This window comes from Stenella coeruleoalba, assembly GCF_951394435.1.
Source record: "Stenella coeruleoalba genome assembly, chromosome: 6".
Classification (NCBI taxonomy): domain Eukaryota; kingdom Metazoa; phylum Chordata; class Mammalia; order Artiodactyla; family Delphinidae; genus Stenella; species Stenella coeruleoalba.
The window spans coordinates 101824703-101838824 of NC_137151.1; the positions used below are offsets into that span (position 1 = coordinate 101824703).

General features: G+C 39.7%; 2 protein-coding genes across 3 annotated transcripts in view; one reads left to right on the forward strand and one right to left on the reverse strand.

Moving 5' to 3' along the window:
• The window catches only part of LANCL1 (LanC like glutathione S-transferase 1), a 44478-nt gene extending 40047 nt beyond the window's left edge, over nt 1-4431 (reverse strand). Inside the window, exons 1-3 of one of the 2 annotated variants that reach the window (XM_079924323.1) lie at nt 4369-4431; nt 3960-4056; nt 435-552 (exon numbers count right to left, since the gene is read on the reverse strand). In XM_079924323.1, coding sequence (XP_079780449.1) covers nt 435-552; nt 3960-4040 — 199 coding nt within the window. In that variant the 5' untranslated portion in view covers nt 4041-4056; nt 4369-4431. Of the gene's footprint in view, nt 1-434; nt 553-3959; nt 4057-4290; nt 4329-4368 lie in introns of those variants that run through there. The other variant, XM_079924324.1, reaches the window with a different exon arrangement.
• Nucleotides 1-14122, forward strand: part of CPS1 (carbamoyl-phosphate synthase 1) — a 348188-nt gene that overhangs the window by 111329 nt on the left and 222737 nt on the right. The window contains exons 4-6 of the mRNA XM_079924871.1: nt 8212-8364; nt 8924-9003; nt 11457-11660. The gene's annotated coding sequence lies outside the window, so the exon portion shown is untranslated. The remainder of the gene's footprint in view (nt 1-8211; nt 8365-8923; nt 9004-11456; nt 11661-14122) is intronic.

The following is a 14122-nucleotide window of genomic DNA, read 5'->3' on the forward strand; positions in this document are numbered from 1 at the left end:
TACCCTGAGTTCCTGTATGGATCCCTGCTATGTGGTAACGTTAAAAAAAAAAAAAAAAGACAATTCTGGACATGTTTTATTTTCCATGGGCAAATTCCTCTGTTTCATGCACTGCATTTTGGGAATCTTCCCAACTCTTCCCACTGAAATTCCATCTCTGAATTAACTATGTAATGCTGAACATCAATTTTTCTCCCAAGTATGGCAGCCATCCAAATTTGTGTCAGGCGTGAACTACAGGAATATGCTTACCCTGCCCTAAATTCTGAGCACTGTTAAAGATCCAGAAGATGCCCAGGTTAGGCTGAGAGCACAGCATTCTCCCCAGAAGCAATTACTCCTGTGCAGATGCAGGAAGCATTTAAGGGTGCAGCATTCAGCCAGACAGCTCTCCTCTACCACGCTTATGCCAGTTCACAGTCAGCACTTCATACCTGCCCAGCCAGTGTAAACAGTGCTATCCCGAGGGTCTGCTGACTTTAGGCCTCTCTCCATTTGCTGAAGAAGCTCTCGAATCTTATTGTTCAGGCGTTGTGAGAACTCAGTAGTCAGCTGTAGGTATTAAAGGGAAAACAAATATCAAAAAATATGGGGCACTGGGTGTCCTGGACTATAGGCTATTAAAAATAGGAGGGTACTTCATTTCCACTTAAGCTACATTTTTTTTGCCTAAGAGAACTGGACAATTACTTTATTCTTAAACAAGAACAAATTAACAAAACTTAAAAGTACTACTGTGTTTTCTTACTCAAGTTGGGAAATATTTTTGATGTAACTTAAATGTTTTACATAAAATTTTTAGTTAAATACTAAAAAAGGCTGCCAATGATAAACTGGATCATAGTAATTTCCACCTACTAAGAATCATCTATTATTTAAACCAATATTTTTTATTATAATAAAAGTCATTTTATTAAATTAAGCACAAATCAGAAAATGTTTGCTGTTTTCAAGCCACTGGAGTTTTAGTATTCAAGCAGCAGCAATGTTAATCCCCTAAAGAAACATTCTAATTGCTTCTGTTATTTGAAAAATGAAGATACACATTTATAAAAAATCCATTTATTAAAAATGTATAAACATTTTTAAAAAATTGTAGAAGTAGCATAAGAAAAGCAAAAAAACCTCACAGATATCAGGAGCCTTCAGCAGAGTAGAAAGAACATCCGACTAAGTATCAAAAACCCATGCCCAGCACAGTGCCCAGAAGGCTTGGGGCCTCATAAATACTGCTCAATGAATGAGCCCAGCTACATCCTTATCCACTATTAGCTGAGTGACCATGCTCAACCCATAACTCCTTTATGCTTCAGTTGCCTCTGTAAAGTCAGGATAATAATACCTGTCCCACCAATTTCAAAAGGTGCATTGAGGATCAAATGAGATTGTGTCTCTCATGTCGTTTGCATTCAGGGATGTAAATGTTGATAGTTTTACTATTTTAAGCAGTCCAGTGGTCTATAAAGTGTAATAATTTGGATATAGGTTGAAAGCACACTGAGGCTGGGGTGTGGGGTTAGTGACATCCATATAAAGGCCCACATATGTGGCACAAACAGTGAGGCATACCGAATAATTATGTTATTTGTTCTAAAAGTAACTGAAAAGTATTTTGAAAGTTCTGTAGACACTGAATCATGAAGTGTCTTAAAAGAACCTTTTAATGTATCCTTCAATATTTTTAGGAATCTGCTGTGATTCTCAGACTTGGATTTCACAAAGCAGTAAAACTGTGAAACAATGTTGGGGAACATTCCAAGGATACAAGACATTTCATCACACAAGGACTGTAAAAACAAACCTAACTTACTCCCTGTTAGCATCACAACCTCATTTTTTTAAAAAGGGCATTTAAAAACTGAAAAAAGTGGAAAAAGTGGTATCAGAATTATTAATAATAATAAAAGATATTAAGGTTTACTGATACTCTGAAGAGTATCTCTGATAAGGCAAATCAGACGATTAACCATCTCTGGGTTATTTATTCTAAGCACCACTATGATCCATTATTTCACTATCTGAAGAAGAAACCAGTGTGTGATGGACACACTCCCTTTATTTAACAATGCCTGCCAAGGGGTTAAGATTTCAACAAGCCTTAAAAATACATTTTGTAAGGTAAAATATACTTCAGTATTGATATAAAAGGTCTATAAATCTCAACTAGATAGAAGAGTGCATCTACATAAGAACATGTCATATTCTGTTCATAGATCATGGATAATTTATCATCTTGCCTGGCCTTACTGTAAGCAACCAAGAATGATGAGAATGCCTCAGCCTCAAGAAGGGAAGTCACTTTCTATTTGGCACATAATTGCATTTAAGAAAAGTGAGCTGCCTAAGAATACTGATTGCTTGTAGCAGACCACAAAATTATTCAAACCTAGGAATAATTTGAAGAGTGTATAAAAACGCTTTTTTCTGATAGATGCCAGGAAATAGAGCAGTTCCTTATTGAAATCTTTGCATTAACAAATTAAGGAGGACAGATCTTCAGGGTCCAATCCTTGATGTTCAACATTAAACGATTTTAAAACTGGTAGGTTAATTTCTTTCTGGGATGGGTCCAAAACCCATGTGTTGGGCAATAAATTACACTATTATTTTGGGGCCAGAATTCAAATTTATGAACATTTTTTTTCTCCCTTAGAAACAGAGTTAAATTTATAAAAAGCATTTACTTTATAAACAGCCTAAATAGTGAGATACATTTTATTGAAGGCTGCTTTCATTAGGATCCATCCTCAAGTGTTCTCTTTGCCAAGTAAGCATGAAGCAGCAGGTCTTCCTCCAACAAGACAAGACAAATGCTTCAGCTTCAGGATCTGCAGAGCTGGGCAGAATGCAAGTCCAAATAGCCAAAAGGAAGCCATCTGACTTCAAGGTAATGATTACAGGCTTTGTTTAGGGAGTTCAATTCTGGTCTTAAAAGAATCAGATTGATTCTAGCTCCATATACACTTCGGCAGCCTTCTATCTTACAGCTCTTCTCCATCTCTTTCATTCCTCCTACCTGCATTACTCACCCAAGTTAATTTATAAATGACAAGTGTTTTAAGGAAAGAACCAACAGAATCACTGAAAGTTCACTTGGCAGATATGAAATCTCTAAGGCCCTTACATCACATGCAAAATGCTTTTCATATGGCTGATAAGCTTAGAAGAAATAAACTGGTAAAATTTTTAAAAAATGTGTGCACATTTAAAGATATCACTCTTCCAACCTAACTCACTCTTAGGATTTCTCAACTAGGTATTCTTAAAAAGAACTGTATTCCCTCTTAACAACTATATGCAGAGGCATGAGAAAACACAGGCTTCTGGTATCTCACATCCAGGTTCTGTTTCTTACACTGACTTGTGAGGTGCTCACCAGTTAAACTGACCAGTTTTATGTATTTATTTATTTTCCAGTTGTGGGGATGTCCTGGGAAGAGTGGAAATGATACAAAGATTTCAGGGACTATGTCCCAAATCTCTCTTAGCACTTTCAGTTTAAAGATGTCTTCACCCCATTCTGGTTTACTCTCGTCCTTACCCTGTCCATACGCCTGTTCAATCATAAAACAGTAACACGGCACCCGTGAAATGCCATCAGGATTTCTCACCTCTCTTTAAAAAACAAACCAAAAGTGATCAAAAAATTCAAGATTACACAGAAAATTGCAGAGCCGCGAATTTTTATAATTTAGATATCAATGTTTGAGACTGTTTCAATTATTAATTATTGTTGATAATATTAACAGTGCCTCCTTACAGAAGTTCAACATTTTAGAGCGCAAATTGTATATTTTCACATATACTTTATATATTTAAAATATATTTTGTATGTTTATAGTGAAACTCTATTATATTTTTTAAAAAAGGATGCTCATCCCTTTCTTTCAGGCAAAACTGAACTTTCCAAACACTCGGGGCTGGAGGTAGGGGTGCAGGCAGATATTTCCCAAACTCACCCTCCCAGCAGAATCAAAGTAGCCTTCAGCCAGGGATTTGTTATAATCGGCATAAGGATTCGGGAAGGCCCTTTGCGCCATGATGCCAGAAACGAGCCTGCAGAACAGGGGAAAAAGAAAATCTACGTTGAGATACGGGCCTCGGCCGAGTTGCAAAGGCGGCGGCCAGCGCCCCGGGAACACCTTCCTTCCAGTTCCCGGACCACTGCTTGGTCCTGGCGGTCCGAGCGGACCCCGGGCCCACCGCGGCCCAGCCGCTAGGGCGTGGCACCTCCGCAAGAAGGCTGCCAGGGCCCCGAACCCACAGCAAAGAATGCGACCCGTTTCGCACCCCACGTTTGCACTTTCGCGATTCAAAGTAACTACCAGCCCAGGGTCCCTAAGCCCTGCACGGTCTCGAGCCACTCACCCCGCAGCCTCCGGACAAAAACAGAAGGGACGCTTTCACGGCCCACTTCCTGCCAGCTGGACCAATCAGAGCCTTCGCCACTCCTGAGGCCCGCCCCCTTCTCATTTTCACTTGTTAAAGAGACAGAAGTATGGTTTCCAAAGGATGATACAGGGTGATGTAATTCTTGGAGGGCTGGAGTGGGGACGTATCTTAGAATAATGTGCAGCTGTACCCAATATTTCCTACCTTTCTTCTCTTTAAAATTTTTTTTAAAACAGTTAAGTAAACTAATATTAGTCCAGATGATTCATAAGAATTCAATTCAATTTTTTTTTTTAATCTGGAGGAGAAAAAATGACTGCTTTGAGATCTGAATATATTCATAGTCCTACCGCTAGAACTGAATAAAATTGGGGAGGATTATGTTTCTCCAGAGACTTGTCAAACTTTTTCTTTCATTTCTTAAAAAACAAACAAACGAAACAAAACACCACCACTACCATCAGCAACAACAGTGACAAAAATCTTTGAAGGTAATTCATGATAATTTAACCTCAAAGGCTCTCGGTGGATGTGAGTGGCCAAGGGCAAGGTATCAAATAGCAATTGCCAAAACTTTAAGGAAAATAACATGAAAACACAAATCACAGCTGTTAAGAACTTTAAGCTCCTCCTTAGTCTAAATTAGACGGTAATACTGTATACCCAAGCCCTTTAAAAACAAGAATGTCCAATAGAGCAGGATAACCAGAGCAATCAATTTCAATGTTTAACAGTCGCTAGTATTTGAAAAATTTTGCTTTCATTTAAATTTAAATCCCACCTGGTACACATTAGGCCCATTCTGTTGCTCAGAGAATTTTGAAGTTCTGTTAAATGGTCAGAGAGAGTCACGTTCTCTTTTCTTTCCTTCTCTCTTGTTTCAAGGAAGGACCCTAGCCCCAAACCTCTTGTTGAAGCTCCATCCCTACCCCACCCCCACCTTGGCCCAAGCTTGTCCCTCTGTGGCTGCCATCCCAAAGTCTACTTCTGACCCTGCTCTGGCTCAATTTGTTCTTTTGAACTGCTGCCCTCTTAGGATACTTTTTAGCTCCTTCACCAAATTCATGAAGGTTTAGTAGAAGCCCTCAGTGCATCTTAAGTTGGACACCCTTCCTATTTTAATAGATGGGTATGTGGAGGAGAAACTCATAAGAGAGAAAAGAATAAGGAGTGAGAGGCATTTTTAATTATTTTTCTTTAATTATTAAAGGCTTACTATCAGTTTATCCTATTCACAATCTTTGAGCAATTAAAATCAGTGATACTGGAAGGGATGCTTTTTTGTCGTGGAAGCTGTCCTGTGTGTGTTTAGCAGCATCCCTGGCTCCTGCCCACTAGATGCCAGTAGCACCTTGCCCCCCTAAGTGGTGACAACTAAAAATGTTTCCATACATTGCCAAATACCAAATATCCCTGGGAGGACAGAGGGACAAAATTGACTCTGGTTGTGAACCACTGAGATACATGGAAGACCATATTCTATCTCAATTTTTCCCTTAATTCCCATTTCCCACCCATTCCTCTCCTCCAGGAGGCAAACACCACAGTATGTCTGATTTACATACTCTTTGGAAAATATGTCATGGGTTGTGTAGGTATGCTTTTTTTTTTTGCGGTACGCGGGCCTCTCACTGCTGTGGCCTCTCCGGCCGCAGAGCACAGGCTCCGGACGCGCAGGCCCAGCGGCCACGGCTCACGGGCCCAGCCGCTCGGCGGCATGCGGGATCCTCCCGGACCGGGGCACGAACCCATGTCCCCTGCATCGGCAGGCAGACTCTCAACCACTGTGCCACCAGGGAAGCCCGGGTATGCATTTTTAATAAGTGGAGTAGTGCTATAAATAACTTGTGTTTTATATCTATTTGTGTTGCTCTATGTACACTTGGTTGTTTTAGATAACTGCATACTTAATATTTTCGTAGTATGTCTCCACCTCATTTTACTTATCCTTTCCCCCAAGGATGGGCATTGTTTCTAACTTCCACATCACAGATAATACAGTCAGGAATATCCAAGTACATGTTCTAAGAGGATCTGGATGTGACTGTATCTGAGATATATACCAGAAGTAGATTGCTGGATCACAGAACATCCTCATACTTAATTTCCCCAGTACTGTTAGATTGCTTTCCAGAACTACTAGACAAGTTTATATTCTCTCCAATAGTACCTAATAGTTTCTGTCATTCCCATGTCCTCTCCAATACTTGATATTATCTAGTGTTCTATTTTTTGCAATTCTAATGGACAACATGGAATCTCATTGATTGTTAAACTTTAAGTATTTTTGTAGCTAATAGTGTTGAGTTTTTCTTCATATACTCATTAGACATCTGACCTTTCCCTAAGATTTACCTACTATTATCTTTTACCCATTTTTCTTTTGGGATTGTATTATTTTCTTGTTGATATGTAGCAGTTTTTTGTTTTGTTTTTGTTTTTTTGGAGGGAGAGGATATTCTAGCTATCAATCTCCTTTGGCCTTAGATGTTGTACATATCTTCTCATCTGTTAACTTTTTCTAAGGTAACCCTCGTTGAACCACAATTCTTCATTTTGATGAAGGAAAACCCATCCAATTTTAACATTGTAATTTATGGATTTAGCTTCATGTTCAAAAAGTCTTTATCCATTCCTAGGCTGGAAAGATGACTTACATTTTGTTTTATTAGCTTTTTACTTTTTATGTTTAGGTCTTTGTCTGGAGTTTGCTTATGAATATAGTGTAAGGCGTGGATCCACACTTATTTTGGAAGGGTATAGAGTTGTTTTGAAAGTTCAGATACAGTCAAAGCATGACAAGTCCTCTGTTTGTTAATCAGAAAAACCCAAAGATTTGAAAGACTGGAAATCATATAAAATTCATTTCTGTCATTCATTTTGTTTTGTTTTGTTTTAGAAGCAACCCAAAGAATTTCTCCTTGGTTCTGACTCAGAAGAAAAGTGATTGACACTGACATACTTGTATTAGCCTTCTAGGGCAGCCATAACAAAGTACCACCAGATTGGGTGGCTTAAACAACAGAAATTATTGTCTCACAATTCTGAGGTTGGAAATCCAAGATAAGGTGCCGGCAGTCTTGATCTCTTCTGAAGCCTCTCTCCTTTGCTTGCACGTGGTTGTCTTCTTCTGTATCCTAACACGGTCTTCTCTTTGTATGTGTCTGCTACCTAATCTCTTCTTATGAGGACACCAGTCATATTGGATTCGGGCCTACCTTACTGACCTCATTTCACTGTAATTAGCTCCTTGAAAAACCTACATCTTCAAATTTAGCCGTGTGCTGAGGTACTGGGAGTTGGGTTTCAACAAATGAATTTTCAGGGACACAGTGCAGCCCATAATAGTGCTTATGTTTTCACGTATGGCTGTGGTGTCTGCACACATTTGTGGCTAACACAGGTTTGATTGTTGATTATTTTTCAAGGACCATTCCACTTTTGATAAATTTAGAATTTTTTTGAAAAGCATTCTAATGTTCTTTCTCTTAATTTGTGAATCTGTTTTGTGTGAACTCTTAGGAAACAGTCATTGTATTATTGCCTTTAAAAAAGAATACCTCTAGAAATCTGGGAAGGTTTATATTAAACTGAGAAAACATGTACCATCTGTGAGCTCCTTAGTTCTCTTCTAAGACCTTAATTTCAAAATGCTATAATGTGTATTAGGATGAAGGCTAAGTTACAGTTATAAAGAGGCTCAAAAACACAATCACTGACATAAATAGAAATTTATTTTTCTCTTACTCAAACATAGCTTTGCTCCATGCAGCCATTTATGATCGCAGGTTACTTCCATCTTGTTGTTTTTCCCTCCAGAGTGCACTATCCTCGTCTGCAAGATCCATGCTGGTCCTAGGCATGTTTCTTCCAGCTTGTGGGAAGGTCAGGAAAATACAGAGAAGTACACATCTGATGCCTTCAACCTCAGAGCAGGAAGTGGAATCCATCGCTTCCCACATTATTCCATTGGTAAGAATCCAGCACGTGGCCACCTCCAGCTGCCTGGGAGGCTGTGGAATGAAGTACCCAGCTATAATGAAAGAAAGGGAAGACTCACTGTGGTGGACAGTTACTGGTCTCTAACGCAGAGTGGAAGCTCTAGTAACTGATACTGTGTCTCCCATCAAAGGGGCAACATGCTTAAATTTCTGTGGTGTTCCCTTTTCCTCTGACCTCCTAGCAACCACATCATCTCTGTTTCCTCCTGCATATTCCCTTGAACCTTCTGGGTCATTGACTTATGGTAGAAGATAGATTGTAAGACTCCATATTCTTTCTTTTTTCTAGAAAATTCTCCTCTCTCAAAACAAAAGAAAATGAAATGCATGCGCAAAATCAGGCATATGGCTATGACTTTTTTTCACTTTTCTCTTAAGTATTACATCTTTGTGGAGAGTACCCTATTTCCGTTTCAGCTCGAAGTATAAAGCAAGCATTATCTAAGTTTGAGTTTAATATGGCCACGCTATTGTTTTAACATCCATCTGGGGCAGTGTAATATTGAAGCAATTTTCTATTTCATTTACAGTACAGAATCCATGGATTGACAGTAGCTATTGCCAGTGGAGGAAACAAGAACCTAAACAGATGTACACCGCATGCACTATGGTACGGTTTTAATTTCCCAGAGAGAGTATTTCCTAAGGTACTGATAACATTTCCTCCCTCCCTTGTCAGGACTGTTATTAGTATGCTGACAGATTCCTTTCTCTAAATGTACCTGCTGGGTGAGAGCCTCTATTATGTGAGACAGGTGCACTGGGGTTTTCTTGGGATATTAAGGACTGTGGGTACAGAAAGTTGGTAAAAAGTGTACAAACATTTAAACTGTCTTTTCCTCTCTACACTTAACATTTGAGAAGGGATCTTGATCAACAGTGTTAGTCTATGTCTTTACCAGCAAAATAAAACAGAGGCTTCGCCCTTTATTGCTGAACATATGTACCTGTACTAGTTGTTAAAATTATGCAGCTCCCCATTTCTCTATATGCTTTAGATGCATAATGAAGGTTGCAATGGAAAGTGTCCCTAAGCAGAGCAACCTTCTCACGACAATGAATCATTAATCAGGCGGATTGCATTTGCTTCCTTCGCCACTCAACCATATAGAACCCACCCATGGAATGAGATGATTTATTATCAAAGCCTTGCAAAATGTTTTCCCATTTCAAGGTGTTCTTTTGGCCTATCTGGCAGTCCTATTTCCTGGTAGGGGGAAGTAACCAACAGAGAGACATTCTGGCCCATATAGTCCTTCTTTTAAGCTTCAGAATTGCCTCACAGCAGGTATTTTTCAATCATTTAAAAGAGAAGCTTTAAAATTTCCTGACTTGCCTGGTAGCCACGTTATTTGTACCTCGTTTTTCCTTTCTATTTGCCATAAGAGGAGAGAGTTCAAATGGATCGGGGAGTAACTACGTGAGTAGATTCGTTTATAACCTAGAGTCTGCCGTACAGAGGGAAATAAGTCAGAAAGAGAAAGATATCGTATATTAACGCATATATGTAGAATCTAGAAAAATGGTACAGATGCACCTATTTGCAGGGCAGGAATAGAAACACAGACATAGAGAACGGACCGTGTGGACACAGGCAGGGGAAGGGGAGGGCGGGATGAATTGGGAGATTAGGTTTGACATAAATACACTACCATGTGTAAAATGGATAGCTAGTGGGAACCTGCTGGATAGCACAGGGAGCTGAGCTCGGTGCTCTGTGATGACCTAGATGGGGGCGGGGAGGAGGGAGGTCCAAGAGGGAGGGGATATTTGTATACCTATAGCTAATTCACTTCATTGTACAGCAGAAACTAACACACCATTGTAAAGCAATTATACTCTAATAAAGATGTTTAAAAAAAAAAGAAAAAAAACAAACACAAAATGTGGGAGGAACTGCTACTTCAGGGCAATATGAACTTTGCCATGCAACTTACAGACTTAGAAGGAAACTTCAAGAATTCAGCTGGTTCACTCTGCTACTGCCACATGAGATTATCTGGAACTGACCACATTACTGGTCAGCCAGTGCCTTTGGTACAGAGGAGAGGGCCTGCAGACCCAGGGAGGAGCTGGCTCCTTTGCCATCGTCATCCTCTGGGTTGAACCTCAAAGCCTGGATCCAGAGCTGCTCTTGGAGGCGGCTGAGAGAGCCAGGAGCAAATTCTCAGGCTGATTTCCTTAACCCTGAGAGACAGGACTTGGAGTCTAAGGAGTTATACAGAACTTTCCCCCCAGGTAATTGCAAGTTCTAGAGCAATCAATGTATTGTGTCACGTTGGAACTTATTAAAAATACAGATTTTCTAACTTCACTGCCAGAGATCTTGATTCAGGAGTTTGGGGTTGATTCTGCGTTTTTAAAAAAAGTTCTCTGTAGGATTCTCTTGCAGACTAAAATTTGAAAAATGCTGGAGAGAGAGAGAGAGAGGGAGAGACTATAAAAACTATGGTACTAAATGGTAACAAGTAGACTGAACTTTTGTGAATTACCATACTCTCCAATTTATATCTGATGTGTCATAGCCCTTAAATATTTCCTGGGACTACTGTTAAAAACCAGAAAACAACCCCCACCCCCCAGAAAAAAAGAAGAGAAAGGAAAAAGAAATGTCTGTTCGCTCTAAGCTAATACAGCCTGCACTTACAGGCAGCTGTTTCACCCTAGATCCTTCCAGAAAAGGAGCATTCATAACTTCTTTTGACAGCCAATTAGGGTTTTTAACATCCTTATATTTCCAGGAGTTCTGTCTTAGATCTAACCTACATGTCTCTCAAACAGAAGTTTAAACATCTTTTGAGCAAGGTGGAGAACAACTGGTCAGGACAAGTCTTTTTGAAACTTGAGCTTGAGTTTCTTCAGGCAGGATAATTGCATTTTACACCTTTTCATCATGGGGCTATCCTAGAGCTCTTTTTTTTTTTCATTGTTTTAAATTTTTTATCAAACCCATCTATTTAATAATTGTGTTTTATGTCTTCCATAATCACATCAAAACATTAGGTCATAAGTTACCTGTGTGGATTTTTACTGAATTGTTATGTATTATTGTTTTCCCCTCAGGGCAAAAGCGTCAAGATTAGATATGATGGCTAGTAGGTGTGGGGCAACACTGGCTCCACTCTCGATGACCCTAGTGGTATATCTACCCACCTTGCCCTGGATCATCTATGGAGATTTTCCCATCGTTGCCGGTCCTGTTCTCCTTTTGCTACCCGAAACCAGAAATCTGCCTTTGCCTGACACGATCCACGATGTGGAAAATAAGTGAGTAAACCCTCTAACTATCCCCTGGGAGGGACTGTGTGCTTTGGATCTTTGGGTAAGAAAGACAAAACCCCTAGTGCGTCCCTCAGATCACTGGGAAGGCTGAGCCTTGCCTGGGATACTTCCATCTTGGGCCGTTGCCTCCATGAGTGGCAAGGTCATTTCTATCCATTGTGAGTTCCAGTCTAGACTGCAGAAATCCCCTCTGCCCTGTTCTCATTGATAGTTTAGTGATGAAGAGATGATAATTCGCTCTGTTGTGACAGCACATCCTACCTGCCCTCATGGTGGTATTTCATGATCCTCAAATCCATAGGAGCCTGGGATATAAAAGGGAAACAAATGAAATGGCCAGTGAAGGAATAATGTTAGGAAGATCCCATAGAGTTAAAGATTCTCTTTGAAAATATAATAAAGAAATAAATCTTATATATGTGCCTGTAAGATTCAGGCAATTTTGCTGCCATAAGTAATGGAAAGGTAGAGGATAGGGGAAATAAGAAACTGATATTTTAAAATAAGAAAAATGGAATATGCGTGATCTAGGGATCCCATAATAAAGTTCCACAAACTGAATGACTTAAACAACAGAAATGTATTGTCTCACAGTTATATAGGCTGGCAGCCTGAGCTTAAGTTGCTTGCAGGACCGTGCTCCCTCTGAAGGCTCTAGGGAAGGGTCTGTTCCAGGTTTCTCCTGACTTCTGGTAGTTCCTTGGCTTGTGGAAGCATAATTCCAGTCTTCACATGGCATCTCCCTGGCATGCCTCTGTGTCCAAATTTTCCCTTTGTTAAATGACACCAGTCATATTGGATTAGGGGCCCACCCTATTCCAGTATGACCTGATGGTAATTAATTATATCCATAACAACAAATGTTTCCAAATACAGCAATCTCATATTCTGAGGTACTGAGAGTTAAGACTTCTACATATGAGTTTTGTGAACGACACCAGTCAACGTGTAACAAGTGGAGAGTTCCCTTAAGATTTTCAGTCCACCTCTTGACTTTCCAAAGGTGTCATTCGCAAGAGGTCTAAAGAGACCAACTGACAATTGGCAACTTCCAAACTGCTTTCTGGGGTCTGCAGAGTCAGCAGAGCCTTTTCCAGTCTAAGTGTCAATCCCATGGATTTTATTGGATTGTAAGAAGCTGATGGTTAGAGGATCAGTTTGTACCTGTGCATGGAGGGCACCCAAATTTATTTTTATTTTTTCTGTTTTTTAACGTTTGTTTTTATTTGCTAATTGGCTGGTTGAATAGTTGTTTCTGTTTTGTTTTTCCAGCAAAAATTCTCAAGAAAAGTAAGTGAAAAAGATTCCTACATAAAAGTGACAAAATTTTAATGAGATTTTATGAGCTGACTGGTGAGGAAAAGAAAAATATGAAGAAAAAAATGGGAGTTTTCCTTTATATCTACAAACTAGCAAGGAAATATACAAAATATACAAACTAGCAAGAAAATATACTGGAAAATGGAATCTCATTTATAATTAGTGATTATTTATAGTCATTTGTAATTAGTGATGTTGAGAATCTTTTCATGCATCGGTTGTCCATCTTGATGACTTCTTTGAAAAAATGTCTGTTTTGCACCTCTGCCCATTTTTTTTTACTTTAGTTTCCTTTTATTTATTTATTTTACTGTTTTTCTTTAATAAAGCCCCAAACCATCAAGCTGGGAACCAGGCAGATAGTGCTGAGGGGACCAGGAGGTTGCTGTCACTCATCAACCTGCCAGAGCATTCGGTGTTGTTGACGGGGCTACAAAAAGGCCAAGAAGGACAGATTGGTCCACAGCCCCTTCCTAATAACATCTACTGTATACAGGGCCTTTAGAGTGTGCCGGGAAGTTTACTTGAGATATTTGCTTTGATACTCGGAACAGTCTTGCGAGTAGTCACTACTATTAACATCCTGCTTTTGCAGGTAAGGAAACCAAGACTTCCAAAGTTAAGACAATTTTCCAAGGTGGCCCTAGACCTTCCAACTGGAGAGCCAGCATGCTCACACATTATCCTTCTCCTTCAACCCAGCTCCAGCCCTCAGTGCTTCCGTCCCTGCCCCCTGCTGACATTAGGGCCCCAGTGCTGCCTGTCAGTTACTCAGACCCTCTCATAACTCCCACCATTCCTTGTAAATTCCTATTTATTCTTCCTGCTCCAAATCTGTGTTCCTCTCACTCTGAATATTTAGAGTTCAAATAACCTGATGCAGATGTATGTGGTGGGAGGTAAAATTTTACACTTGCCTGCAAAAATCACCTATTATCTGTTTCCATATATTTGGTTTATACACAAGTTTGGCCCTGCCTGGATGTATAAGGGCTGGGCCTCTAACATGCCTCCAAATTATACTCTCTGATTCATTTGTTGGTTTTTTTGTTCATTATTCATCCTTTTACTTTTCAAATAGGTATTTCAAGTAGACGTTTGTGGAACGTCTATCGTGTTCTAGGTTT